General features: G+C 39.1%; 2 protein-coding genes across 6 annotated transcripts in view; one reads left to right on the forward strand and one right to left on the reverse strand.

The window, feature by feature from the left end:
- The window catches only part of LOC140185961 (leucine-rich repeat-containing protein 27-like), an 83,320-nt gene extending 63,391 nt beyond the window's left edge, over positions 1-19,929 (reverse strand). For 2 of the 3 annotated variants that reach the window (XR_011882757.1, XM_072239768.1), the window contains exons 1-2: positions 4,636-4,804; positions 3,849-3,979 (exon numbers count right to left, since the gene is read on the reverse strand). Coding sequence is in view for 2 of the 3 variants with exons in the window: in XM_072239768.1 (XP_072095869.1) it covers positions 3,849-3,979; positions 4,636-4,791 (287 nt within the window). In the remaining variant the exon portion in view is untranslated. Of the gene's footprint in view, positions 1-3,848; positions 3,980-4,635; positions 4,805-19,868 lie in introns of those variants that run through there. The other variant, XM_072239769.1, reaches the window with a different exon arrangement.
- Positions 19,930-20,106: 177 nt separating this feature from the next.
- Positions 20,107-27,479, forward strand: part of LOC140185963 (serine/threonine-protein kinase 32C) — a 270,736-nt gene continuing 263,363 nt past the window's right edge. For all 3 annotated transcript variants that reach the window (XM_072239770.1, XM_072239771.1, XM_072239772.1), the window contains exon 1: positions 20,107-20,640. In XM_072239770.1, coding sequence (XP_072095871.1) covers positions 20,589-20,640 — 52 coding nt within the window. In that variant the 5' untranslated portion in view covers positions 20,107-20,588. The remainder of the gene's footprint in view (positions 20,641-27,479) is intronic.

Below are 27,479 nucleotides of genomic sequence, written 5' to 3' on the forward strand. Positions count from 1 at the left end.
AGCCACACTCAGGTTGGAGGAACAACACCTTATATTCCGTCTGGGTAGCCTCCAACCTGATGGCATGAACATCAACTTCTCTAAATTCCGCTAAGGCCCCACCTCCCCCTCGTACCCCATCTGTTACTCATTTTTATGCACACATTCTTTCTCTCACTCTCCTTTTTCTCCCTCTGTCCCTCTGAATATACCTCTTGCCCATCCTCTGGGTCCCCCCGCGCCTTGTCGTTCTTCCCGGACCTCCTGTCCCATGATCCTCTCGTATCCCCTTTTGCCTATCACCTGTCCAGCTCTTGGCTCTATCCCTCCCCCTCCTGTCTTCTCCTATCATTTTGGATCTCCCCCTCCCCCTCCAACTTTCAAATCCCTTACTCACTCTTCCTTCAGTTAGTCCTGACGAAGGGTCTCGGCCTGAAACGTCGACTGCACCTCTTCCTACAGATGCTGCCTGGCCTGCTGCGTTCACCAACAACTTTGATGTGTGTTGCTTGAATTTCCAGCATCTGCAGAATTCCTGTTGTTTAGGAGTACTGTCAACAGTTTTGGGTCCCATATCTCATAAAGGATGTGTCGTCATTGGAGGGAGTCCACAGGAGGTTCACGAGGAAGAGGTTAACATACGAGGAGCATTTGGCAGCTTTGGGCCTGTACTCACTAAAATTTAGAAGACTGTAGGGCGAATCTCATTGAAAACTACCATATGTTGAAAGGACTAAAAAAAATGGATGTGGAGAGGATGTTTCCTGTGGTGCCAGAGAGTAGAGAATCTGTGGAATGCTCTGGCACAGACAGCAGTGGAGGCCAAGACCGTGGGTATAATTAATGTGAAAATCAATAGTTTCCTGATATCCGGGTTCTGCCATGATGGAATGGTGGAGCAGACTTGACAGACTGAATGGCCTAATTCTGATCGTTTGTCTTATGAAAAGAAAACAGGTTTAAAGACTAGAGTGTATATTTTATACAAAATCAAGTTCATCCTAAGAGATCACAGGTAATGTTGTTCCATTATTCAAGAAGGGAACTTGGGATAATCCTAGAAACAATGGACTGGTGAGCCAATTCTTAGCGATAAGATTTGGAAAACCATGATCTAATTGGGGAGAGCCAGCAAGGCTTTGCGCGGGGCAAGTCATGTCTTACTATTTTGATTGAGTTTTTTGTTGAGGTGACAAGGATGATTGATGAAGATGAAGCTATGGATGTTGTTTACGTGGATTTTAGTAAGGAGTTTGTCAAGGTCCCTCATTGGAGGCTCATCCAGAAGATTAAAACGCACAGGATCAATGGTGGATTGGCTGTTTGGATTCAGAACTGGCTTGCCCATAGAAGACAGTGGGTAGTGATCAATGGGACTTATTCTAGCTGTGAGGTCTGTGATTAGTGGCCGCTGCTGTTTGTGATTTATATACGGTAAATAACCTACATGAAAATGTAGATACATAGGTTAGTAAGTTTGCAGATGATACAAAGATTGGTGGTGTTGTGAATACCGTAGAAGTCTTGCAAAGAATATAGCAGGATATGAACCAGTTGCAGATGTGGGTGTAAAAATGGCAGATGGAGTTTAACACTGTCAAATGTGATGTGTTGCACCTAATTAGGTCAAATGTAAAGAGACAGTACACTGTTAAGCACAAGACCCTTAACAGTGTTGATGAGTAGCGGGATCTTGGGGTCCAAGTGCATAGCTCCTTGAAAGTGACTACACAGGTTGATAGGGTGGTTAAGAAGGCATATGACATGTATGTTTTTATTAGTTGAGCTGCTGTGTTCAAAAATCAGGAAGTTATGTTGCAGCTTTATAAAACTCGATGTTTAGCAGGATGCTGCCTGGATGAGACGGCATATGCCACAACCAGAGGTTGGCAAACTTGGGTTGTTTTTCCTGGCGTGGCAGATGCTGGGGGGAGATCAGATAGAGGTGTATAAGATTGAGAGAAATAGATAGATTGGGCAGACAGCATCTTTCTCCCAGGGTTGAAATGTCTAATACTAGAGGGCATGCATCTAAGGAGAAAGGAAGCAATTTCAAAGGAGACATGAGGGACAAGTCCTCCTTCTTAAAAACACAGATCATGAGGTGTATGTCTATAGCTCACTGAAAATGGCAATAATGGATGGGATAGAAAAGATCATGTACCACAGATAGGTCAAACGGGTGGAAAGGCTTAAGATGAGAGGGGGAACTTCAAAGGAGATGTACAAGCCATTTTTTTTGTACATAGAAAGTGGTATGTACTTAAAATACACTGCCAGAGGAGTTGGTAGCAGCAGATACAAAATGTGACATTTTACACAGATATCTGAACAGACTGAGAATAGAGGTATACAAACATGTGTAGATAAATGGGAACAGTTTAGATTGATATCATGGCAAGTGCAGACATTGTGGACCAAAGGCCTTGTTCTTGCCTTGCACTGTATGACAAACAGCTGAGTAATGAGTCTTAATAGCTGGCTGCTGATTGATTAATGTTCAGTTACCATATGCTCCGATTGACCAAAATGGCAATAAATGGTGGCATTTTGCATTCGGAGAAAATCACATTAACTTGTCCAAAACAAAGAGCAGTTAAAAAGAGCAATGAGTATGAAGATTAAATGAAGATTATTCATGAGAATACACATAATAAAATTCAGCTCTTATGGGTTAAAATATGAAAAAATTGTGCTAGACAAATTGAAAATAATCACAAATATAAGCATGACAATGTGCAAAGCTACTCGGGTACATCATGGTCACTTCAATTCAGGACAAAGATAAACTAGCTAATTGACGACCTATTCAGTCATAAATTAAGGGATACAAGGTGTCATTAATAAGCTACACAAACTTACTAATAAATAATTTATCGCTGCCCAGTTGAGGTTTTGCCAAGGCCACTCCAGTGTAGACATTAATCAGTCTTGATAGAAAAATAGACCAGAGAATTAAATTCCAAATAATGAGCTGAGTGAAAGTGACCATCCTACAAAGCAGCATTTGATCAAGTGTGATATCAAGGAGCCCTGACACATCAAGATTCCCTGGATACCCAAAAATGAAGTCAATGTGTGCAAAAGCCAAAACACTCCAGTGGTTGGAGTTTTATGCTGCAAAAAGGAAATTGATATGATTGTTTGAGGTCAATAATCACAGCCCCAAGACATCAGTGTAAAAGCTTCTCAGAGCAAAGTCTGAAGGCTGAAGAGGGGGCGTTTATTGATCAGAGTAGTAATGTCCAACTCCATTCAGGATACTTCAACAAATGAGGTGGTCCATGCCTTCATACAACAAAACCTAGATATCATTTAGGCAAGCACTTAATGATGTCCTCATCATCTGACCATCACCTTTTATCTTCCTCCTTCTAGTTTCCTACCTCCATCCCTTCATTCCATGGTGTTCCGTCCTCTACTATCAGACTCCTTCCTCAACCCTTTGCCGCTTTCACGTATTACCTCTCAGCTTCTTACACCATTCTTTTTCTTAACCTCCTTCCCCACCCTTCTGCTATCCTCACCCCATCATCTGAATTAACTTATCTCCTGTCAGCTTGTGCTCCTTCCCTTCCCATTACCCACCCACTTCTCTTCTGCCCTCTTCCTTTGCAGTCCTGATAAGGGTCTTGGCCTGAAATATTGAATGTTCATCTCCCTCCATAGATGCTGCCTGATCTGACCTACTGAGTTGCTCCAGCATTTTGAGGGTATTGCCTCACGATACCCATGTGAGGAAACTAAACAGACAATATTTTTTTAATTTTCCAATGCACGCTACATGCCTTTGCTTGAATGCTAGTAATGGTACAAAAGAAAATAAGTACAAGGGCACACATAACAATACAGAAAAATAATTAGCAAACCTGTGATCGCCAATTGAAAGAGGAAGGCTTGTGAGCTTATTGTTTCGTAAATCCAACCAGATAAGATGTGGTAATCGATGAAAGAAGTCTTCAGAAAGTTCAGATATAACATTTCCTTCCAGATATAAATACTATTGGGGAAAAAAAAATCAGTCAACAACTAGGTATGACAAGAAATGTTAAAAAAAATACTTGTAAGGAACTTTTAATAACTCAGTTGTCTCAAAACTCTTTACAGTCAATTAAATACTCATGAAATGCACTCACTGTTGTCAGGTAGAAAATATGAAAGTTAATTTGTGCTTTGTAATTACCACAGGGGACTGGACTAATGACCAGATAATTTTCTTGATGAAGCTATTTGACAGATAAATAGCAGCCTAGATAGGCAGGAATAATGTTCTTCCAAATAACATCTTAGTATCTTTAAAAAAGTTCATAAACTCAAATTGGTGGCTTATAAAATGGAGCCTTCATAAAACAATAACGAAGAAGCAACAATTGGAAACCAACTTGGGTAAGAAATAAATGTTTGGACCAGGAACCAGGTTTCCTACACTTCCACAAAGAGTCGGTTAACTTATTGACAAAACAGCTTTTCCCAGGCTAAATAGCTTGAATGAGCAAGATGTTTAAGAGCACGATTGTTCCTCTTTCCAGTGACACGCCGAATATTTAAAATTCAACAAGTGGGACTGAACGAGGAAAGCTCAGAGCCCCAACTTCAGCAGCGTTGATCCTCGCCCGCCGGATGCAGGTACTAGTTCACCTGCCTCAGTGGCCTTACCTCCAACCCAGTCCTTTCGAGAACGTGTTCAGGCACCTGCTTCAGCCCCCGACCAGCTAAATCAACCATTTCCCCAACGGAGCTTGAGCCAGTAGACGAGGACACTGCCTCACCATCACTGCCCATTGAGCTAGGCCACAGCAATTCCCGCTCCATCCACCACCTCCAGCCGCTGTCCACAACCGAGCGCCCCGCGTATCCATGACAACTGGACGTGTGACGTAATTACGACTCACGGCCATGATTCATCAGGCACCGGCACTGGAGGCAATACATATGCGAGTTGTGTTTTGATCATACCCGTGTGATAAGATTGTGGACCTGTGAAATCACCAATAACTCACTTCATTTTATACAGCGTTTTATTCGCAGTAGAAACATCCCGGAGCCTATCACATGCTTGTGATGAAACACAGAATAATTCTACCTGAACCCTCTTACTTTCTCTAGTTTCGGGGGTGGTGGTGTATGACAGACTCATCTCTACCTTGTGGAGAATGAATCCAGCTCTTCAACACTTGTACTTCTCTCTGGAACATGACCCGCAACCCAAAATCAACGTGTTTTTTCCAGATAGTGACCCCATTACAAGCAACCTCCAAACTCAGCCGTCTTAATGTGTAACCTGTTTCAACAATTTTCATCAAAATACCAAAGCAAAACTATTCTTGTAGACTTCTTGTTTCAGCCAGCTGTGGCCCCATCAAGCTTATTTCTTCCCACCTGGTCACAATGCTCTTGTCCCTACTCTAATCTCTTCACATTGCATCTGTGACACGTGATGCCCCTCATTATCTTTACCATTTCGAATTCCCTGGTCCTACTGACTCATCTTTACACCTTCATCCCAAATCAATGTGGTCCGAAGGCTCTAAGCTTCTTACTTCAGCAGAGGCCCAACCAGTTCCCACCACTAGCATACTCAGTTGCCTTACTGAACATCCACAACTCTTTCTTCTACTCTGTCCACTCTCTCCAAGTCAAAGATATATCTACGGGACTCGCATAAACTCTGTCCATTTTTTAATGGGATACGTAGAGCAGTCTATACCCAGCCTTACTCTCTCAACTCATTATCCAACTCAATGGGTGCGCCTCCCGTACATGCAGTTTTCAACAGATCTCTTTAATTTTGGTGCAAATTTCCATGAGGCCCTCCCCTTAACATGGTCAATCTGTCTTTCTTTGCTGGATCTCTGTGTCTCCATCTCAAGAGGTAGACTGGCTACTCGCATCCATTACAAGCTTATTGACTCCAACAGGTGTCTTGACTTCCCCTCTTCCCACCCTGCTTCCTGTATGGACTCCACTCCATTTTCCTAGTTACTCCATCTCCATTACATATATCCTAATAATGAGACTTTCTGCACAAGTGCGTCTAAAATGTCTTCCTGCTTCTTGCACTATGGCTTTCCTTTTACTATTCACTGCAATTTATGCCACACTCAGAAAGATTCAGCTTCCAGACACAGACACAGCTTCCCCTCTGTTCCCTTTTTCGCAGGGACAATTCCCATTATGACTCACTGATCCACTCTTTTCTTCCTACCAACCACTCTTTTTATGGCACTTTCCTCTGCAACCAAAGGAGCTGCAATGCTTGTCCTTCAACCTTCTCCCACTATTCAGAATGTATACCTCTTCCAATCTACTTTGGTGTTCCCAAACCAAATGCAGATTTGTGATTGCTTCGTGTAACACTTGCATTCAGTTTGCAAGGACAACACTGAGTTTCCTAATGCCTGCCCCTTTTACTCCCCATTGGACTCCGACTATCAGTCTGTGGTCTGCACTATTTCAACAAGGATCAACACTCTATCTTCCGAGTGGACATGTTTCAGCCCTTGAACTCAATACTGAATTCTGAAATTTGATACATTGATTTCAGTCATCCTTCTGGGATACTGGCTCAGCTTGCTTGTTTTGTTTTCTCCTTTCTTTTCTTCCCTTTCTTCTGAGAAAGGACATGCCCAGTCTGACCTGCTGTTTTGAAAGAGTACTTTATGTCCTTTCCTGGTATTGTTTGTCTGGAGTCACAGGCCAGACTGGGTTGCCAGACTGTAGATTTTCTTCTATAAAAGCCATTAGTGAGCAGTCTTTGCTTTTACATTAAGTGGCTGCTTTTCCAGTTAATAGCAGTTCATTCCAGATTTATTTAGTTAACTGAACTGAAGTTATGCAACTGCCATATGAATATACAAATTGAGACCAGGAATAGGTCACTTGACGCATTAAGCTCGCCCGGCTTGATAATAAGATTCTACCATTAAGTTTCTGCCATTTATTAAAACTTTTCCATTTAATTTAACTGTAAGATCAATTTGGCCCTGTCGTTTCCTTGTAATAATGGGCCCCTTTGTTTTCCCAGTATCTATCTACCTCTGCCATAAAAATATTCTGTTTCTATTATCCTATGAGGAAGAGATTTCTGAATATGCCTTGCCTTCAGAGAAAAAAATAGTACCTTATATCTGTCTTAAGTTGATGGCTCCTTATTTTTAAACAATGACCTCTAGTCTGGAGTTCCCACATTTTCTCCCTCGCCACATTGTCAATGTCCCTCAGGAACTTAATAGTTTCAATTAAGTCGCCTCCTACTCTTTTAAAGTGCAGCGGATACCAGTTTAGCCCATCTAATCATTGCTTATAAGACCTTGTCCACTGCAGATGATTAATGTAGTAAACCTTCTCTGAGATGTATCAAATGCACTAACATTCTTCCATAAACAAGGAGAACAATATGGTACACAGTTCTCCAGAAATGATCTCACCCATGACCCCCATAGCTGAAGCAAAACCTCCCTACTTTTGCATTTGATTTCCTTAGCAGTAAAGAATAACTTACTGTTGCTTTCCTAATTAGTTGCAATTTGTGTATACAGCTTTTTTCAAATGATACACTAGAGCCAGTAAATTCATTTGAATTTAATAATATTTAGGGAACTCACTGGTATGGGTAGGGAACCATAAATTAGATATTCATAATCTGAGGAGAGCCTGATCTGGTCTTTAGATTTATTATCCAGTAATAGATTAAGAATCATATCTAGCTTTAACACCATCAATCTCAGCCAGGATATTAGAAGTATCTCAAATTGATGCAATGATTCTATATCAACAAAAAAAATCACTTATTTAAATAGGAAGGGTTGTCATTGAAGATTTATTAGAAGCAAAAGTAGGACATCTTATAACCCAGTGGCTAAAAGAGAAAATAAAATGCACTTTCTTGAATAATTCACGATATTTATACAATCTTTGAGTTTGGACAAAGAATAAAATAAAAGCATAAGGAAAATGTATTGAATTAAACCCTAATTCTAAAGCTAATTGTTCTATAAAAGGTAATACTGGGGAAAACAATTTTTTAAGTTTTATTCAAGTATTACTTATGAAAATTCTACAGACTACTAGAAATGTGCCTAAATTGAAAGTTTATTTCTTTGCATTCAGGAATCACTTGTCTTCAAGCCTTTCAGTATCTATGTAATCATAGTTTTCTCTACCAAAAGGTGGCTCTGTTCGCACTTCTATTAGGTTGAGTCAGTTAACATCGACAAAGAACCACTTTCTCTTTTAAGTATGGCTCAGCTGTCTTTTGTGTTTAGTGATTTTATCCATGATAACTGTTTGATTCTGTACTAAACAAATACCATTATATCAGAGTTGCTCAAACATCAATTTGACTTTCTTAATATAGGTCTGAAACTCAGTGAGAGGTCAGCAGTGGAAAGAGGGAGCAGCTTAAAGTTCTTGGGCATCAATATCTCAGAGGATCTATTCTGGGTGTCAACATCTCAGAGGATATACCCTAGGTCGAACATATTGATGCAATCATGAAGAAGGCATATCAGCAGCTACACTTCATTGGGGGTTTGAGGAGATTTGTTATGTCATCAAAGAACTCAGCTAGTTTCTGCAGATGTACTGTGGAGAGATTCTGACTGCTTAATTCACTGCCTGGTATGGATGCTGCAAGTACAAGATCGAAAAAAGTAACTGCAGAGGATTGTAAACTCAGCAAGCTCCATCATGAGCACTAGCCTCTCCACCATCATGGACATCTTCAAAAGACAGCACCTGAAGAAGGTGGCATCCATCATTAAAGACCCTCACCATCTAGAACAGGCCCTCTTCTTATTATTGCTAAGGAGAAGGTACAGGAGGCTGAGGATACACTCTCAATATTTTGGTAACAGTTTCTTCTCCTCCACCATCAGATTTTTAAGCAGTCCATGAAACATGAAGACTATCTCACTATTTTGCTGTCTTTTTACACCATTATATTTCTTACTGTAACTTATAGTAATTTTGGGTATTGCACTGTACTGGTGCCACAAGACAACAATTTCATAACATATGTAAGTGATAATAAATCTTGTTCTAATGCTGATTCTGAACTCATAACTTCTGGGTGCCAGTGCTCTCCAGTTCTTACTGAAAGTTGTGGGGTTGGCTCCCTTATAAAGTTTATTCTTATATCTGGCTGAGTACAACTGCAATGTAGCTAAGGTGCTGGGCTGGGAGAACTTTATTTTTTTTATTTGCTTTTTAAAATTTCAGGAGTATGAGGTCTGAGAGAGCAACAGATGGGTATAACCACTTTGAAAGATTAAGAATTCTATCTGGCATTCTGTGGAGACAGTCTTTGATCACAAATATCATTCATGCTTCTAAGTAGGAGAGTCATAGGTGGAAGACTCACCTGAAGTTTTCTGCACATACGTTTCATTGAAATTTTAGAGAAATACTAGACTAGGGAACCCGTACAATATTGTTATTATTGTTAAGATAGATCCAGAAATTACTCCCTGCCATTCCTTTTGCCACACACACCATGTTGCAAGCTATACAAATCCTTTTCTGTGAAAGTCACATGAAGACTGAGACAACATTTGTGAAGCTTACAGTTGTTAAGTTGCCTGAAATTACTCCATGGCAAAACTGACTCTTCAAAGGATATATCACAAGACAGGCAATACTCTATATGGGAGACATTAAAGAGCGTGTGCTGGATTCTGGAGAAAAATGGCAGTCCAGATGAATGGTCTCAACCTGAAATTTTGACCATCTATTTCCTTGCACAGATTCTGCTCGGCCTCCTGAATTCCTCCAGTAAGTGGATTCTTACTTCATCAGAGTCCTGATGAAAGGTCTTGATCCAAAAGTCCACTGTTTATTCCCCTCTATAGATGCTGCCTGACTTGCTCTAGCACCTCATTCATTAGTGTGTGGATTGAGGTAGTAGAATATTGCTTGGGCAGGGGGTGTTTGGGGTGGGTTCAGAGGAACATGGACCGCCTAGGGAAGGATATCTTCCCCTGAGAAGGAGAAAGCACCTATAGGGGTACAGGTGGTGTTCTTGACAGAAGATGTTTCTGTAAAAGTATAAAACACAATTTATGAATTGTAATATGAGAAAAGGTTTATACTTATTTTGCCTGCTCTCCCAGCTTAAGGAAAAGTAGGTGAAGTCTTCTGTCCTGAGATACGAAGCTATAATGCAGCAACAAGTATTGAACAGTGAGATATGGGAGAGATGAGCAGCAGTCTAGGATGCTCCTGAGGCTTGTTAACTTAGAATGATTTTGAGCTTAACCTCATTGACAAACCCATTCAGGAACACCTATCAAACTATATTTGAGGTCATAAAAAATCTCATATCTCAGAAGGGAAAAAAAAAGGAATGCAGTTTGAGCATTTTCCTTGTAAATAGTATGATTTCTGGGGAAATGTGGTAAGTAAAACAGGATTGTTCATATTTTGACTAAATAAGAATGTTTTTTTTTCAGATCACCGTCACTGAAAATCTCACTTTGGGTAAACTTTATGTGTAGCACTACTGTTGAATGGTTTTGAATGGTTTGAATGGTTTTATGCCAGAAAAAAAATGGCTAGGTAATACAGAAGTCCTGCTGAAAATCAGGAGAGTAAGTTCCCCGTTGGTTAACGAACAAGCGTTTTTCAGAATTCCAGGAAAACTTTGAAATGAACATAATTGCTCTAGCTGATTTCCTAATGTATTCTTTGGATAATTTTCTAGTCTAACATGTTCAAGCCATTTTCCATCCCCTCCCTTGTAAAGGAACACATACCACTGAGAAAACAGCAGGGAATTCTCCCTGGAATTTAATGCAATATTTACACATCAACCAACAGGGATCGTGTTCTGCTCAATTTCATTATCTGATTTCTTACTTTGCAAAGAGGAAAATAATTCATTGATTAAACTATCCTTTGGGATGCTCTGAGGTTGCTATAGACAATAGCTGAGGGTTCTTCCTTCCTCATTTTAGATTTGTGGGAATATACAAAGAAAGGTCTCAGACGGCCAACACACTGGGGAGTATCCTGAGAGATGCTTCCCCTGAGAAACCACTCCTTGTTCTTCTTTTGAAGTATCTCTCCATATGGGCTTCATGTTTTTAAATAGCAATGTTCCATTGACACAAGGTTTAATATTGGAGGATATATTCTTGTGTGTATACTTGCTGAGTTCTTCCAGAGACACCCTGAACTTCTCTGAATGATAACTCCAGTCAAGACACCTTCCTCAATTTAGCACACCTTGTTCGTGGCAACAAAGTAAATATTGTGCTATTTGAAAACTAATTGAATTGTATTGACTTTATTTCTTACATCCTTCACATACATGAGGAGTAAAAATCTTTTCATTACATCTCTATCAGAATGAGCAATGTGCAATTTATAGTAATTTGTAATAAATAGTATGTACAACAGGACAGTCAATATGGCAAAGAAATACAATTCTATCAGTGTGAATTAATCAGTCTGATGGCCTGGTGGAAGAAGCTGTCCTGGCTTAATGCTTCAGTACCATTTCCTGGATGGTAGCAGCTGGAACAGTTTGTGGTTGGGGTGACTTGGGTCCCCAATGATCCTTCGGGCCCTTTTTATGCACCGGTCTCTGTAAACGTCCTGAATAGTGGGAAGTTCACATCTACAGATGTGCTGGGCTGTCCGTACCACTCTCTGCAGTTCCCATACCAGACAGTTGTACAGCCAGTCAGGGTGATCTCAGTTGTGCCCCTAAAGAAAGTCCTTACAATTTGAGGACTCATCCCAAACTCCTTCAATCATCTCAGGTGAAAGAGGTGCTGTTGTGCTTTTTTCACCACACAGCCGGTATGTACAGACCAAGAGAGATCCTTGGTGATGTTTATGCTGAGGAACTTAGAGCCGTTCACCTTCTCAACCACAGATCCATTGATGTCATTAGGGTTAGCTTGTCCCCATTCCTCCTGTGGTCCACAACCAGCTCCTTTGTTTTTGCAACACTGAGGGAGAGGTTGTTTTCTTGACACCACTGTGTCAGGGTGATGACTTCTTCTCTGTAGGCTGCCTTGTAATTATTTGAGATAAGGACAATCAATGTAGTATCAACAGCAAATTTAATTAGCAGATTGGAGCTGTGGGTGGCGACGCGGTCATGGGTATACAGAGAGTAAAGAAGGGGGCTTAGGACACAGTCCTAAGGGGCTCCTGTGTTGAGGATCAGAGGGGCGGAGGTGAGTTAGCCCATTCTTACCACCTGCCAGTGATCTGACAGGAAGTCCAGGACCCCGTTGCACAAGGCAGGGTGAAGACTGAGTTTTCTGAGCTTTTTGTCAAGCCTGGAGGGAATTATGGTGTTGAACACTGAACCGTAGTCCAAGAACAGTATTCTCACATTAGCATCCATCTTCCCCAGGTGTGCAAAGTGTGTTTAATTATCTTCTTTGAAGAGTTCAGAGAGAATGAAGAATTATAAAATAATGGATTTTTCTATCTGCCATCAACAATTTGATACTTGATGTGAATAAACATATTTGCTCAGCAATATCCCTTCCCTCCCTGAGAAAGTTGAGAATTTTAACTACAGGAGCTCACAATGCTTTGCGTAGGTTCACAATTTGGGATAGCAATTTGCCAAAATAGATAGCTGGTCCTTTGCTGCTAAACGTTTTGAGTTTCCCAAATAATCACAAAACAAACGATTAATTACTCAGCAAAGATAGTCCTCAGGGTCTTTTGTGTTTCAACTGTGGAGATATAATACCATCTTAGAGCACTTTCTCATGCAACTGTCCTTTTACTTCTTCCCTTCAAAATGTCGAGAACCCAAACAGTTACTCCAGGTGAAGCAATGATTAACTTGCATTTCTTCCAGTTCAGTGTTCATGTTGTGGTCTTCTCTGCACTGGAGAAACAAGGTGCAGTTTGAGTGATCACTTTGCAGAGTAGCTGTGTACAGTTCACAAGAGAAACCCTGAGCTCCTTGCTGCCTGCCATTGTAATCCTCCATCCTACTCCCACTCTGGCCAATCTATTTGTAGCCTTCTGTATTGTTATAGTGAGCACAAAAGATTGATTGGCCTTCTTTTGAAGAAAGGCATGCAAGTTATAGATGACATCTAGCCAATGTCTATCTCTTTATCAGAATCACAGTAAGACAAATGATCCAGTCATTATTACACTACAGTTTTTGATAGAGTTCACTATATATAAATTAGCTGATATGGTTCCAATATTACAATAAAAACTACAAAAAAACATATATATATGCACCATTGCTTGTAAAATATTTTGGAATACTTCCTGGGTTCCTTAACTGCACTTCACAAATGCAATTTTTAAAAAAATATTTTCTTATGACAAAGAAGGATGCCAATGAGTCTATGGCAGCATTCAGGGCAATTCCATCAAGGCTTCACTTATTCTCCTGTAAGCCATCAATTCTATCTAGGTTTTCCAACCACCCATCAACAGTAAGAGTAATTTGCAGTAACCAGTTAAGCTCTAAAACCTTGGCTTCTCTACCTGTCTCTACAACTGGATCCTTGACTTCCTCACCAAAAGACCATAGTCTATGCGGTCAAAATAACATTTTCTCCTTGCTGACAATCAACACTGGCACGCCACAAGGATGCATGTTTAGCCTACAGCTTTAGTCGCTCTACATCCATGACTGTGTGGTTATAACAGCTCAAACACCATCCACAAAATTGCCGATGACTCAACTATTGTTGGCAGAATTTCAGATAGTGACGAGGAGTGAGATAGATTAGCTGGTTAGTTGGTGTTGCAACAAAATCCTTGCACTCAACATCAGACAAAGGAACTGATTGTGGTCTTCAGGAAGGGGAAGTCGAGGGAACACACACCAATGCTCATTGAGAGATCAGTAGTGGAAAGAGTCAGCAGTTTCAAGATCCTGGGCGTCAATATTTCTGAAGATCTATCCTAGGCTCAACATATTGATGCAATTACAAAGAAAGCAGGGCAGCGGCTATATTTCATTATAAGTCTGAAGAGAACTGGCATGTCACCAAAGACACTGATAGATTTCTACACATGTACCATGCAGAGCATTCTAGCTGGTTGTATCTCCATCAGGTGCAGAGGGGCAACTGCACAAGATCGAATAAAGGTGCAGAAAGTTGTAAACTCAGCCATCATGGGCTACCAGGGGTGGCCAACCTTTCACATTCCATTCCACGCACACTTAATATTTCAGGAACAGTTGCTGTCTCTCTGCCATCAGATTTCTGAATGGACAATGAACCCATGAATAATACCTCAGTATATTTTCCCTCTCTTTTTGCACAACTTAATTTAATTCTCTTTATATATACTTATTGTAATTTATTGTGTATAATATTATTTATTACAATTTACTGCTGCTACAAAACCACAAATTTCACAACAGGCATGTCTTTGGGTTGTGGGGAGAAACCAAAGATCTGAAGGAAATCCAGATAGCCAGAGGGAGAACATGCAAACTTCAAGTTTAAGATTAAAACTAGGTCACAGCAGCTCTGAAGCTGCAGCAGCACTACTGACTGAAGGAAAGTATGTTGATTTGTGGAGAGGAGGCTACAAACAACAGTGGATATGTATACTTGAGGCCTATGTGGATTGATCAAAGTATTACGTGTGTAAGTCTAAAAGCTTTCTTATTGGAATGACTTCAGATGATGGCAGCTGTCCACGATGTTCCATTTATTCAATTACGATGATGTATTTGTGAAGTGAGTTGCAGGTGCGTGTAGTCATTTCATTGCCAATATATCAGCAGGATACAAGATAGATGAAAATATACATCAAAATGTTTTTTGTGTAATATTATGTTATCTTCAGAAAAACCCAATGGCATGAATATAATCAGATATTTAAATACTTCAAATGTAAGCCATTTGATACAGAACACAGATTTCTTTATAGATGTAAGTATTCAGAAGATTATTTGAAACTTGAATTAACAGATAAAAATTGAGGATGCTTTGTAACATATCTTTATTTTGCATCCAGGTGGGCACCATGGTAGTGTAGCGGTTAGCGCTATGCGGTTACAGCTCAGAGCATTCCAGACTTGGAAGTTCCATTCTGGAGCTGTTCTGTAAGGCGTGTTTGTGCAGCCTCTCTGTGGACTGCATGGGTTATCTCCGGGCCCTCCAGTTCCCTCCCACAGACCAAAGTTAATTTGTCATTGTAAATTGTCTCATGATTAGGTTAGAGTTAATTGGGATTGCAGGGTTTGCTGGGGTGCTGTGGCTCCAAGGGCCTACTCCGTGTTGCATCGCTAATAAAATAATAATAATAACTTTATTTATGTCACAACTTTCATACATTAAGATGCAGGCTTAAAGTACTTCACATAGATTGTAAAGGTAAATCAACATAGTCATAAAAATACGAGACAAAGTTAAAAATCACAAGTAAAGACAAACATTATGTAGAATAAAATGTAATCAAATACACCAAATTATATATATGTAATCAATATCAATAGGCAGTAAGTAATCCTATAAGTAGGCCAAATTTAAACAGTAGGTCTTTAGAAGTGTTTGAAATGTTCCACAGTACTAGCCTGGCATATCTCAGTTGCCAGAGAATTCTAGGTTCCTGGTGCATAAGAGCAAAAGGCATGCATCACCAGTTCTTACAAGCTTGGCTCTAGGAACACTAAACAAACCAGTATTTGTGGATCTAAGATTATAAATAGGATGTAAGCGATAGACACCCCAAAAATAATGGAGGAGCTGGATTATTCTGAGTTCTATATACAATTAAGAGTATTTTAAAATTGATCCTAAATTTCACAGGCAGTCAATGCAATGTTCAAAGTTCAAAGTAAATTTACTATCAAGGTGCATATTTGTCACCATACACACCCCTGAGATTCATTTTCTTGCGGGCATACTCAATAAGTCCATATTAGGATAATAAACATAATAGAATCAATAAAAGACAGCACCAACTTGGGCATTCAACCAATATGCAAAATACTACAAACTGTTCAAATACAAAAAGAAAGAAATAATAATAATAAATAAGTAAGCAATAAATGTCGAGGCCATGAGATGAAGAGTCCTTGAAAGTGAGTGCAAAGGTTGTGGCAACATTTCAATGATGGGGCAAATGAAGTTGAGTGAAGCTATCCCTTTTCATTCAACAGCCTAATGGTTGAGAGCTAGTAACTGTTCCTGAACCTTGTGTTAATGATGCCAAACTGGTGAAATGTGCTCAGATTTTCTTTCTTTTTGGTTAAGATTCCTGCTGTTGCATTTTGAATAAACTGCACCTGATTTATATCTTTCTTGAAAAAAAGATTTATATCTATACATCCTGAAAAAAATGCATGACAGGAGTCTAGTCAGCTAAAAACAAAAGTATGTATCAATTTTTCTGCATCTTGAGATATTATAACAAATTGAGCTCTTGCAATGTTCCTTAAATAAAAGAACCCAGTCTTAGTAACATGGTTAAAATAATTAATAAATAAATAACTTTCAATAGTTGTATACAGCTTAGTAAGCCATCATCAACTTCACAAAAATTTCAACGCACAAACCGAAATGCATTTGAATCGGGTGAGATTTCATCTCTGTTTTCCCAAGACAATTTTGATTAACTTAGGAACATTATGCAATAATACTGTCAAATATACAGACGGTGAGAGTTCTTCAACAGGTGAAGGTAATTCTCTGGATGGGTGGAAAGTTTATTGGATCTAGTGTTTTTTTACATATACTGTACATCATATCCCAAGTTCTTCTACAGAAATACAAAGGCGCATCACTTTTCAAATCATGGCAAAAAAATAATGAAAGGTGAGTGAATGTTAGGACAGAAAGATTGTTTTGATTAGATGAGAATTAACTAGAATGTCTTGGAAAAGATGTTTTGGGGACTTCTATAAAAATTTCTATAAAGTAGGGTCAAAATGATTGAAAGTTCTATCATTGATGACAAGACAAATGAGGTTATTACAAGGTCAATTGGTGACTGAAAACTACAAGGTCAGATGATGTTGCTGTATGACATTGGATGATGAATATTCATGTAGAAGGTGTATAGTGGAGTCTGTAATCCCGAAGTCACACTCAACAGCTTCTTCCCCTTCTCCACCATCAGATTTATGAATGTACAATGCATTCAAGTACACCACCTCACTATGCTGTCTTTTTACACTACTTACTTAATTTAATTATATATATATTTCTAATTGTAATTTATAGTTTTTATTAGTACGTATGTATTCCAATGTACTGCTGCTGCAAAACAGCAAATGTCATGACATATGCAGTGATGATAAACCTGATTCTGATTCAGAGGATAAGTTTATCCCACTATTTATTCAAGCAAAGCTGTGTTGCTGTCTACAATTTAATTCCTCCATTTTCCCCTCAAGCTCTAAAGCTTCTGACCAATGTTAGCATTGGATGCCTCATTAAGTGCTTATTATTTATCATGCATATTGGAAGATACTTGACTACGGGATATTGGTGTTTCTGATTTTGTTCAAAATGCACAAATACAGAGTGCTTAGCAGGGTTAAAAGTATAGCAACCAAGAATGAGAATAATGATGGACTTCTTGCTACAACTGCCCCATTCAGCCGAAGTCACTTCAATATTTACTGTGGAACCTCAGCTAAAGCAACTTTTGCCACATAAATTGGGGATTTGGCTTCTTACTCTGTGTGAATGTATGTATACCTACTTCTTAGAATAATTTTCAAACAATATTAGAACAGTTATTTAGAAATAATATTACACAATGAAGACTATTGATATATTAAATACAGTGTTCTTTTCTTTCCAGATTAATATTTTAAAAGCTAATACAGTAGATGCTAATTCAGCATAAACTTCAAACTTCAAAGGTATTTCCTGTGCATAATGAACAGCCATAATAACATTTTTGTTCGGGTGTAAGTTGCCCAGTATTTCAATTGTTGAATAATTTATGGCAAAAAATGAGTAAGAATTAAAACAAATTAAACCAAATCAAGGTGCAAAATTAATTATAATTTATCTTAAGTGACAGAAATATAAACAATTAAATCAAGAAGATGAATGATTTATCTTGATTATTGTATTTCAGGAAGGCCATGCATTAATGTCTCAGTGTGCACTATTGCAAAATATATTGCGTAGTCAAAAAGATTATGTGCCAATTAAATTTACTCTTTATGTTCAGCAGCAACAGAAGGGATTCCTGAGAATGAGCAGCAAATTCAGTGTAACCTTGCTGCCCGGATAAATCATAATAAGATTAACCTATTGTAAGAAGGGTTAGAATAATTCCAGGGTGGAGATACTGCTTGCACATAAAATAGTAGTAATTTTAATTTACATATATGATGAAGTTTGCTGAAGTTCAGATTATAAGGATGTTCAGTGCTGAAGGATGACAAATATTTTGACAAAAGTTGCACTAAAGGAAGAAAGTACAAGCTAACAAGCTGTAAGGACTCTGAATGCACTGAGAAGGATTAGGAGTGGATTGATAATTATAATCACAGAATGTTAAAGGCATCCTTCAACAATTAAACTGGTGTTTTATTCGGGAGAGAGGAAAGACTGCAATATTTTTAGGCTAATATGGGCAGGATCCATGGGAGCAAAGCAGTCAGTGCCACGCCATTACAACTTGGGGCATTCCCTGACGCTATTCCAGTTCAGAGTTCAATCCAAGCATCCTCAGTAAGGAATTTGTATTGTACATTCTCCCCTTGGCCACGTGGGTTTCCTCCGGGTGCTCTGGTTTCCTCCTGCAGTTCAAAGACATATCGACTGGTCAGTTAATTGGTCATTGTAAATTGTCCCGTGAAAAGGTTAGGGTTAATTTGGGGGTGGCTGGGTGGCACAGCTCAAAGGGCCTGAAGGGCCTGTTCCACACTGTATCTCTGAAAACAAATAAATAAATACATTTACAGATTCAGTCATTGAATGTCATCTTGAAATAACATGAGGCTTAAATGTCAGTCCATTTCTGCTCCCACAGATGCTGCCTGACCAGCTGATTATTGCCAGCATTTTTGAGGTTTTCAATGTCAGATTTCCACCATCCTTAAGAATTTGGTTTTGTGTTAGTTTACACTGTACCAGCCTTAGACTATTTCTGCTAAATGTTTTTCAGGGTTTTAAGTTTTTCCTTTTTCTCTTAATTCTAAATCTTAATTTGTTTGAGTACTTTTTGCCACTTTCAATGGCACATGAATTAACTGGTTCACGAGTGAAAAGCTTCAAAGAGAGGGCGGGCAGCTTTCAGACCACAGGCCATCCTTGAGTTTCTGTGGCTTGTTTGCTGTGTTAATTTCCCATCTCTCTCTAACCCACCGGTCCGTGGCTTCCTGTACTGTCATAGAGAGGCCCCACGCAAAACTGAGGAACAACCCCTCATTTTCTCCCTCAGAACATTGCGGACTTCTGGACTCAGTACTGAAAGCCACTTCACGTCTTGGTCTGTGTCATTGGTCCATACGTAATGTCAGCTCAACTTCTTTTTCTTTCCTATTTTTCTCTCGGGGTCGGCTTCTTTCGGCCCGAAACGTCGACTGTTTATTCCCCTCCCTATATGATGCCTTACCTGTTGAGTTCCTCCAGCATTTCGTGTGTTGCTCCTTTCTTACCGGGCACTGAAATTTCACAACTCCGACAATCTTTTGCCTATGTTCTTATTCTCAAACTAATCCCACTCACTCGTTGATCGGATTACCTTCCCGTAGTCACCCTTTCAGAGACCGTCTCCCTCTCCACTGTTGTTGAAGCTTCCACCCTCTTCAGCTCTGACCAAGTGACTCAACCTGAAACACCAACTCAGTCTCTCTTCCTACAGATGATTATTTATTGATTGCTGAGTATTCCCAGCAATTTCTGTATTTTAGAGAGTCTAGGTACAATTGATTTCTCAGTGTAGTTAATATTACAACATCTTTCACTTACGTCGGTACTTTTCATTCGTGCGCTCAAAACCTCGAATTCAAGCGACTGCGCCCTACCGGCAGCGCTCTTTCCATCTCGAAAGCAGCGGCTCCGGGCTCTCGGGTGATTGATTAGCAAAATAAGCAATCACTCTCCAGGGATCTGCAGAATTGCAGCCCATGCAGCCAATGAGCGCGGGGAATGGGTGGGACGAGGTGGATCACGTGGGGCTGCTAACTTGTACAATGAGCTGCCTTGGTGTGAGCGGGTGCTCACTATTCGGCCCCCGCTAGTGCAGTCAACTTGATCTTCTCCGCGATACTGCCTATCTAGTATCCTCTGCAATACAAACATTTTTTTTGGACATCTATCAGAGAAGGGGGCATTTTCTGGGTGGTTGCCCGAGATGTAGAGAGAAAGGGAGACAGTGAAATTGAACCTTGCTCCCCGCGATGTGTCAATCGTACCAGTACAGTGGGAAGAAGCAAACGGTTCGTCGCTGTCCCGGCACTCTGTGCTCCAGCTAGTAGTTTTCCATTCAGTCCCACATTTCTAAGTTGTAGCGTTACCGTAACCTCAAACAATACAAGAGTATATTGTTCCCCGCTCTGTTATGGCCGTAAGATACAAGCGGCGAAGGAGATGTTAGCTTCCAAGTCCTGCTCAGCCTTCCTTGTGTTGAATCAACTAAGGAATGCCAGCGGCTCGACTCCTTCTTAAATGTATCAGAGGTGAGAAAGAATGGGAGCGAACAGTTCTTCAAAGCGGCCAGTTTTTGATGAAAAGGAGGATGGTAAGTACCAACTCGATTTTGCCGATTGATTTTTAAAAAAATGATTTTATTGGGGTATGCTTTCTCTGTATGTACAAAATGGTTTTTTACTGAACGCAGTTTTCAATTTAAAGTACCAGTTTACTGTTCATAAATAACTTTTGTATGCACAGGTTTAGAGTGATTTCCAGAGAAATTTGGGAACCATCTTTCCACGCTGTTCTATCAAAATATATTTAAAAGCGTCTTGACTAACACGTGTGTCAGTGTATTTAAGAGTGAACCCTTGAGAACAAATACTGTACAGCATTGATCAACATGAAAAATTCTGAGGGACGTTCATTCATTAGAGACGATTTGTCTGTCGTACATTTATTCAGATTTTAACCAGTTACAGAGGTGGACGTCTTATGATGTTTATTTGAAACACACCCGGTGCAGTTCTGAACACCTTTATTTGTTTTTTACATTGATAATGCCGCATTTGGGTTTTCTTTAATGTTGCATTGTATTTTACTAGTAATTCCTTTCTTTGCGTTTGGTGATCCATAATGCGAATAATGGTGTAAACTAACTCGAGAAATGTCATTTCAGTTTAACAAAACGTTACACTAAAAAATTCCAATAGCCTGCATTTTGAACAAGGTTTTCCAATGTTAATTTTCTCCATTGATTTTTCATAAATATATTACTAGAACCTCGTATACCATTGTTGGCGAAATGTTAATATATTTCATATGCATCTGATTGGTGACATTTGTAAGTATCACTTGGATGAATGGGATTTCACTTTTCAAGAAAACTTTGCAGACTGCAGGGCTCATCCACACTAGAGAACAAAAGAGATCCAAGAAATATTTCTTTACTAGAGACACTTGGTCAAAAGGGAGATATCCATTAGGATACAACATGTGTAAGCCATTCAGTCAGCAGAGTGGACACCGATGGGACTGGTCTTGCTTGAGGCGTATGTTTTGTTCATACCTGTTGCTAACTGTAATGATCGCAAAATATTAACTATGAGCAGTAAGTATATTTCTGCTGTAATAAATTATTAACCCAACTCAGATAATGCATAAAACATATCTATTTACTTTTGAAGTATAAACCTTGTTATTTGCTAATGTCCACAATTTGAACACTCTACCTTTATAATCATGATATTATATGGCAGAAGGCTTGCATGCATAATTCTTAATCTTACCCATGAATGCCAGTTAGTGATTTATAGAGCAGAACAAAATTTAATCAAGGAATGTAGCAGAACAAGCTTGACAATTGTTTGTTTAATTAGAGCGTGGCTGATCTGTGCTTCACGTCCATTTATAAAGCAAAGGAAGGATCTGTTTCCTAAGAAAATTCTATTGATTACTTCTGGAAATTCACATTGACTCCCAGCATCCACTAACATTGGGGGAAGGGAGTTCAGACTTGCATTGTCTTTGCGAGTGTTTCTTATTTTCTACCTAAACTTATAGACTCCATTTGTAATTTATAGAATTGATGTTCTGAATTCTCAAAGTAGAATCTGTATCCTTTTTTAAATGTTCTGCTCTATTGAATTCTTTTATCATCTTTATAAACTTTAAGTTAACTCCTCAGTGTCGTGAACACAGGTGTACAAAGCAATGCTAATTAATCTTGCTGCACAATTTAGTGGCTTTAACTTGGGGGAGTGGTTCTTCTAGTGTATATAAACTTTATTTCTAAAACTAAAATATTCTGAGTTAGTCACAATCAGTATGAAAATAGGCCATTTGTCCGCACTACGTCCCCACCGTCTTGTAGGCTTTTTCCAGCTCCAGGCTGGTAGCCTTCTCTGCTTTAAATACTCACTCTGTTTCCAATGCTCTCTCCAGCAGTGTATTCCAGGTACTCACCACTCTCGAAGAGAAACAAATCCACCTCAATTCACCTCTAGATCTTAATCCTTACACTAACTCCATGTTCCCTAGCTTTATCTGTGATATGAAGAAAGTTTTCTGCAGTGTGACCTATCTATATAATTCTCAATCTTACATACCCCAGTCATGCCCCCTCTTAATCCCTGCTCAGGAAAAACAGACCTAGGTGCTCTAGTCTCTTCTCACAGCAGAAATGCCCCAACACGACCAACATCCTGGTGAATTTCCTTTGCACCTTCTTCAGAGTAATCATATCTTTCCTATGGTATGGTGACCAGAAATGCATGCAGTATTCCAGCAGAGGTCTGACCCATGCTTGATGAAGCTGGACCGTAATCTCACTACTCTGGAATTTAATATCCTGACTAATGAAGACCAATATTCCAATGTCTTATTAACCATGTTTTCCACCTGGACTGCCACCAAGGAACTTGTGACTTCCATGCCATCCTTCTATTCCTCTGTACCCCCTAGGATCTTACCACTCGTGGATAATCAGAATCAGGTTTAATGTCACTGGCATATGTCATCAAATTTGTTGTTTTGCAGCAGCAGTAAATTACAATATATAACAATAGAAACTGTAATTTACAATAAGTATATGAAATAAATATGCAGTGCAAAAAGAGATTTCTCATTTCTAAGAGAAAAAAGACCCTCCCCCATTGTCTCTAAATCTTAACTCTTACACTAGTTCTATATTCACTAGTTTTATCTATCTGTGATATGAGGAAAGCTTTTTGCAGTGTGCCCTGTCTATATCCTTAATTTTGCATACCTCAGTCATGCTCCTCTTCATCTCTGCTTCTGGAAAACAGAAAATGGGTTCATTGCCCATTCAGAAGTCTGATGGCAGAGGGAAAAAGTTGTTTCTGAAACTTTGTGTGTATCTTCAGGCTCTTGTGCCTCATGTTTGAGTACCATTTTTTCTTAACAAAATCTATTAACTCTTATTTACCTGGATTAACCCCATCTACCAGTTCTTAGTTAATTTCATCAACACATTGATATCATCCTGTAACCTAAGACTACCTTCCACACTGGTAGCAACTCCACCAACTTTTGTGTTATCTGCAAACTTGCTGATTGAGCTTTCTTCATCCACATCCAAATCATTCACGTAGATTATAAAAAGCATGTGTCCCTGCACTGTTCTCTGTTGAACACCATTAGTGACGAGTGCCAAATCTGAGTAAACAGCCCCCTACCATCACCTTCTGTCTCCTATTACCAGGCCAATTTAGGATTCAACTTGCCTTGGATTCAATGGACCTGAATCTTTTGGACCAGTCTCCCGAAAGGGACCTCGTCAGAGGTCTTGTTTAAGTCCACAGCTGCTGCACTGCTGTCATCATCAGACCTTGTTACATCTTCAAAAAAAAATTAAGTCAGCTTGGTCATACTCATCTCACCTTTGAAATTAAACTCTTTGGTCCATGTTTTCACCAAGTCCACACTTGGTGAGATCAGGAGCTGAGTGATATTGGCAAAATCCCAAATGAAGATTGAAAGGCAGATTATTGAAGTACTTAATTACATTTTCCGTCATTTTGAGAATAAACTGATTTGATAGAACTATAATTGGAAAAATTGAATTTGCCTTGCTTTTTGTAAACAGGATTAAGTCAGCCTGATCTTCTCTTGACAAAGGCTCTCTCTGGTTAGTCTCTGCCTTTCCAGGTGATCAGTAATCCTATCCCTCAGGATATTTTCCCAATAGCTTGCCTATATTGGTGTTGAATACAGGTAATCACCAATGTTTTCTCTGTTGTCCTTGTTAAAAAGGAGGAAATTCACATTTGCCATCCTTCATTCATCCAGTACCTCACTTGTGGTCAGCCAAGATATAAAAGTTATAACCAAAGACCCAGAGATCTTTTGACTCCCATAGACCCAGCTTAATCTATTTATGAGTAATAAACAGGACATGATAAGAGACATGAAGTTGACATGGTTTTCTTTATATATCTTTAAAACCAAGAATCCTAGTAAAGCTCTAATTACTCTGACAGTTTCCTTGGAAATTGCGTCAAATTTTGCAGTATGTTGTTATAATTATTAAAAAGGTACAGAGCTGGAACTGTAATGTTCTCCTGTTTTAAATCTAAACCTGTGACAACATTGGTAGAACAGTGTGTAGTCCTTGTAGAAGGAACTCCCTTATGGTATTGCATAGTATAGCAATCATGCAATATAGGACAAACTCAGGACAGATCTGGCAGCTAAAAATTTGGCTGCCACTTAAATGCATGCCACCACAAACCATAACCTCTTGATATGGTATAGCCTTTATTTCAGTATTACCATAAAGCCAAGGGATCATTCCTGCCTCAATGGTGAGTTCAGAAGTCCATTCTGGAGCAGCACCAGGCAAGTATGAAAATGAGGTGTCAACCCAACAAAATTAGAACATAATGTTATATGTGTGCTGAACAGCATGCAATGCATAGAGGAAAGTAATTTGATCTGTGTTTCAAATCAAAACTCTGCAGTCCTGTCACATCTAGTCATGAATGGAAATGGACAGTTAATTTATTAAAGAAAGGATATCCAAGAACATCTCCATTGCCAATGATGACATCCCATTATGTGTGTGGTAATGATGATAACAACATTGGCAGAAATATTTATACAGAAATGCTGAGTTTATGATCATTCCAGTTTCCTCTTGAGATACCCACCATCCCCAAACCACTTTTCAACCAATTCAATTCACTTCACATGAAATCAAAAATTACTGAGGACATTGAATACAGCAAAATGCAATGGGAACACCTGATATCTCACCTCTGATACTGAAACTGCAGTCCAGAATTGCCCATTCCTCTAGCAAATCTGTTCTAGTGAGATCTATGTGACTGACATCTACATGAGAGAGAAAAGAGCTACCCAGGCATGTCCTGTTCACAAAAAGCAAGGCAAATCCAATTTCCCAATTAAATCAGTTTATTCTCTAAATGATGGAAAATGTAATTAACAGTGCTTCAATAACCTGCCTTTCAATCTTCATTTGGGATTTTGCTGATGTCCCTCAGCTCCTTTGTCTCACCAAGTGTGGTCTTGGACTTGGTGAAAACATGGACCAAAGAGTTTAATTTCAAAGGTGAGGTGGGCATGACTGCTTCTGAGATTGAGATAGCATTAGATGTAATGAGACATCAAGGAGGTCAAGCAAAATTGAAGTCATTAAGGAGAAAAGATTCCAGAGTTTGGAGTTATAATCACACAATGAAAGGTGGCATGCTTATCCCAACTACCCTCAACTGCTTGATCATTGACTTTGTCTTCACATGGCCTAATAAATGATAAGTAACATTTCTGTCACAAAAAGGCCAGGTGATGACCATATTCAATGAGTTATATAGTAGGTTATCAAATCCCCACCATTGATATGAAGTATACCAGAAACTCATTTAGGTCAGCTGTATAAATACTATGGCTATAAAAATGAATTCAGGGCCAGGTATCTGGCTCACAACATTTAAGGAGCTCAAACAGAAGAAAGCAGGCCACTTGAATACCAATCCATTCACCACTCTAAGTTTTTATTCCATTTAGTCACTCGTGCATATTGGATGCAGTGAGTACCATCTACAAATTGCTCTGCTGTTACTCATCTAAGCAACTCTGGCAGCACTTCCTCGACCCAAATCCTCTACAACAAGAAGTTATAATCTCACAATGGAAGATGACATGCTTATCAAGAAGGACAAGTACAAGCACACCACCACTTGTATGTTCCTCTTCTGGTCACACAATATCCTGACTTTGAACTGTGTCACTTTTCATTTCTGTTCACTGGGTCTCGACCTAAGAACTTCATCCTTAGTTCTGTGAAGTACCTTCAGAAGGACTGCAAGAAGAGAGTTCACCATCTCTTCTGAAGGAGATAATAGATATATCTCATAAACTTAAAGCACCTTTGTATTCAAATATTGTATCTACTTTTACATTTCTTTAAAAAGGTTGAAGGACTTTTGTAATGACTTTCATCACAGAGTTAGAGCCTTTCTGGTGAGGGAACAGCCGAAGTTACACACAAAGTAAAATTCTCTGCTGTATCAATGCAGCTTTCAACAAGAAAGAATCAATTTTTTTAAGTAGCTCTCACAATATCCATATTAAAAATGTATTCCCAGTAGGTACATAAGTCATAGCATTCAGCTTTCTTTCATCTAGAATCAGGGACTATCATAAATTCTTCAAGTAGATCAGTTGGTATCACTCATTTGAATCAGAGATACACACAAGACATTTGAGCACAAAACTTTAGGTTGATCTTTGCATTGAAGGGAATGTAGTGCTGGTGGACATGTGGATGAACCTTTACACTGCTCTCTTAGTTAAAGGATTCTCTGTCACAATTGGAAAAAGAGTTGATAAGTTATCCCTGATGTCCTGCTGAATATTTATCCCTCACTCAAGGCTGCAGTGGTGACTGAACTCAAAAAAAAATAATAATAATTTCCTCTAAAATGGGGGAAGTTTGAGGCCTCTTGAAAATTGTTATCCAAGTATGAAAGTGACAGGTTATGGAAGCCCAGTTTCCAGAATTGTATCAAAACATGTTTTACTAAACTGAAACTAGTTATTAAGCTTTCTCCCATTTAGTTGGCTGCATCATCCATTTCTCAAGCTCTCAATGAATTCTGAACAAGTCAACTCCCTGCTACACCATTAAATAGTTGATTAATTTTGACATGTTATTTAAAGAGTAAATGTACAAAATATATTGTGTATCACAACTGATATTTTTGAATCACTGATACCTATGTTCTTTATTGAGCTTTAAATTGGCAACTTAAAGGAATTTACTAATTTCAATATACAGATTTAGTGAAAATAGTGCTTGTCCCACATTTTGTTATCTTTTGCAAAATATATGGTTGCTTATTGCACAGTGGGATAAGCTAGCTTATTCAAGCCAGCGGTCATATTGCAAAATCACAGTATTTG

The sequence above is a fragment of the Mobula birostris genome, chromosome 21 (assembly GCF_030028105.1).
Source record: "Mobula birostris isolate sMobBir1 chromosome 21, sMobBir1.hap1, whole genome shotgun sequence".
In the NCBI taxonomy this organism is placed as follows: domain Eukaryota; kingdom Metazoa; phylum Chordata; class Chondrichthyes; order Myliobatiformes; family Myliobatidae; genus Mobula; species Mobula birostris.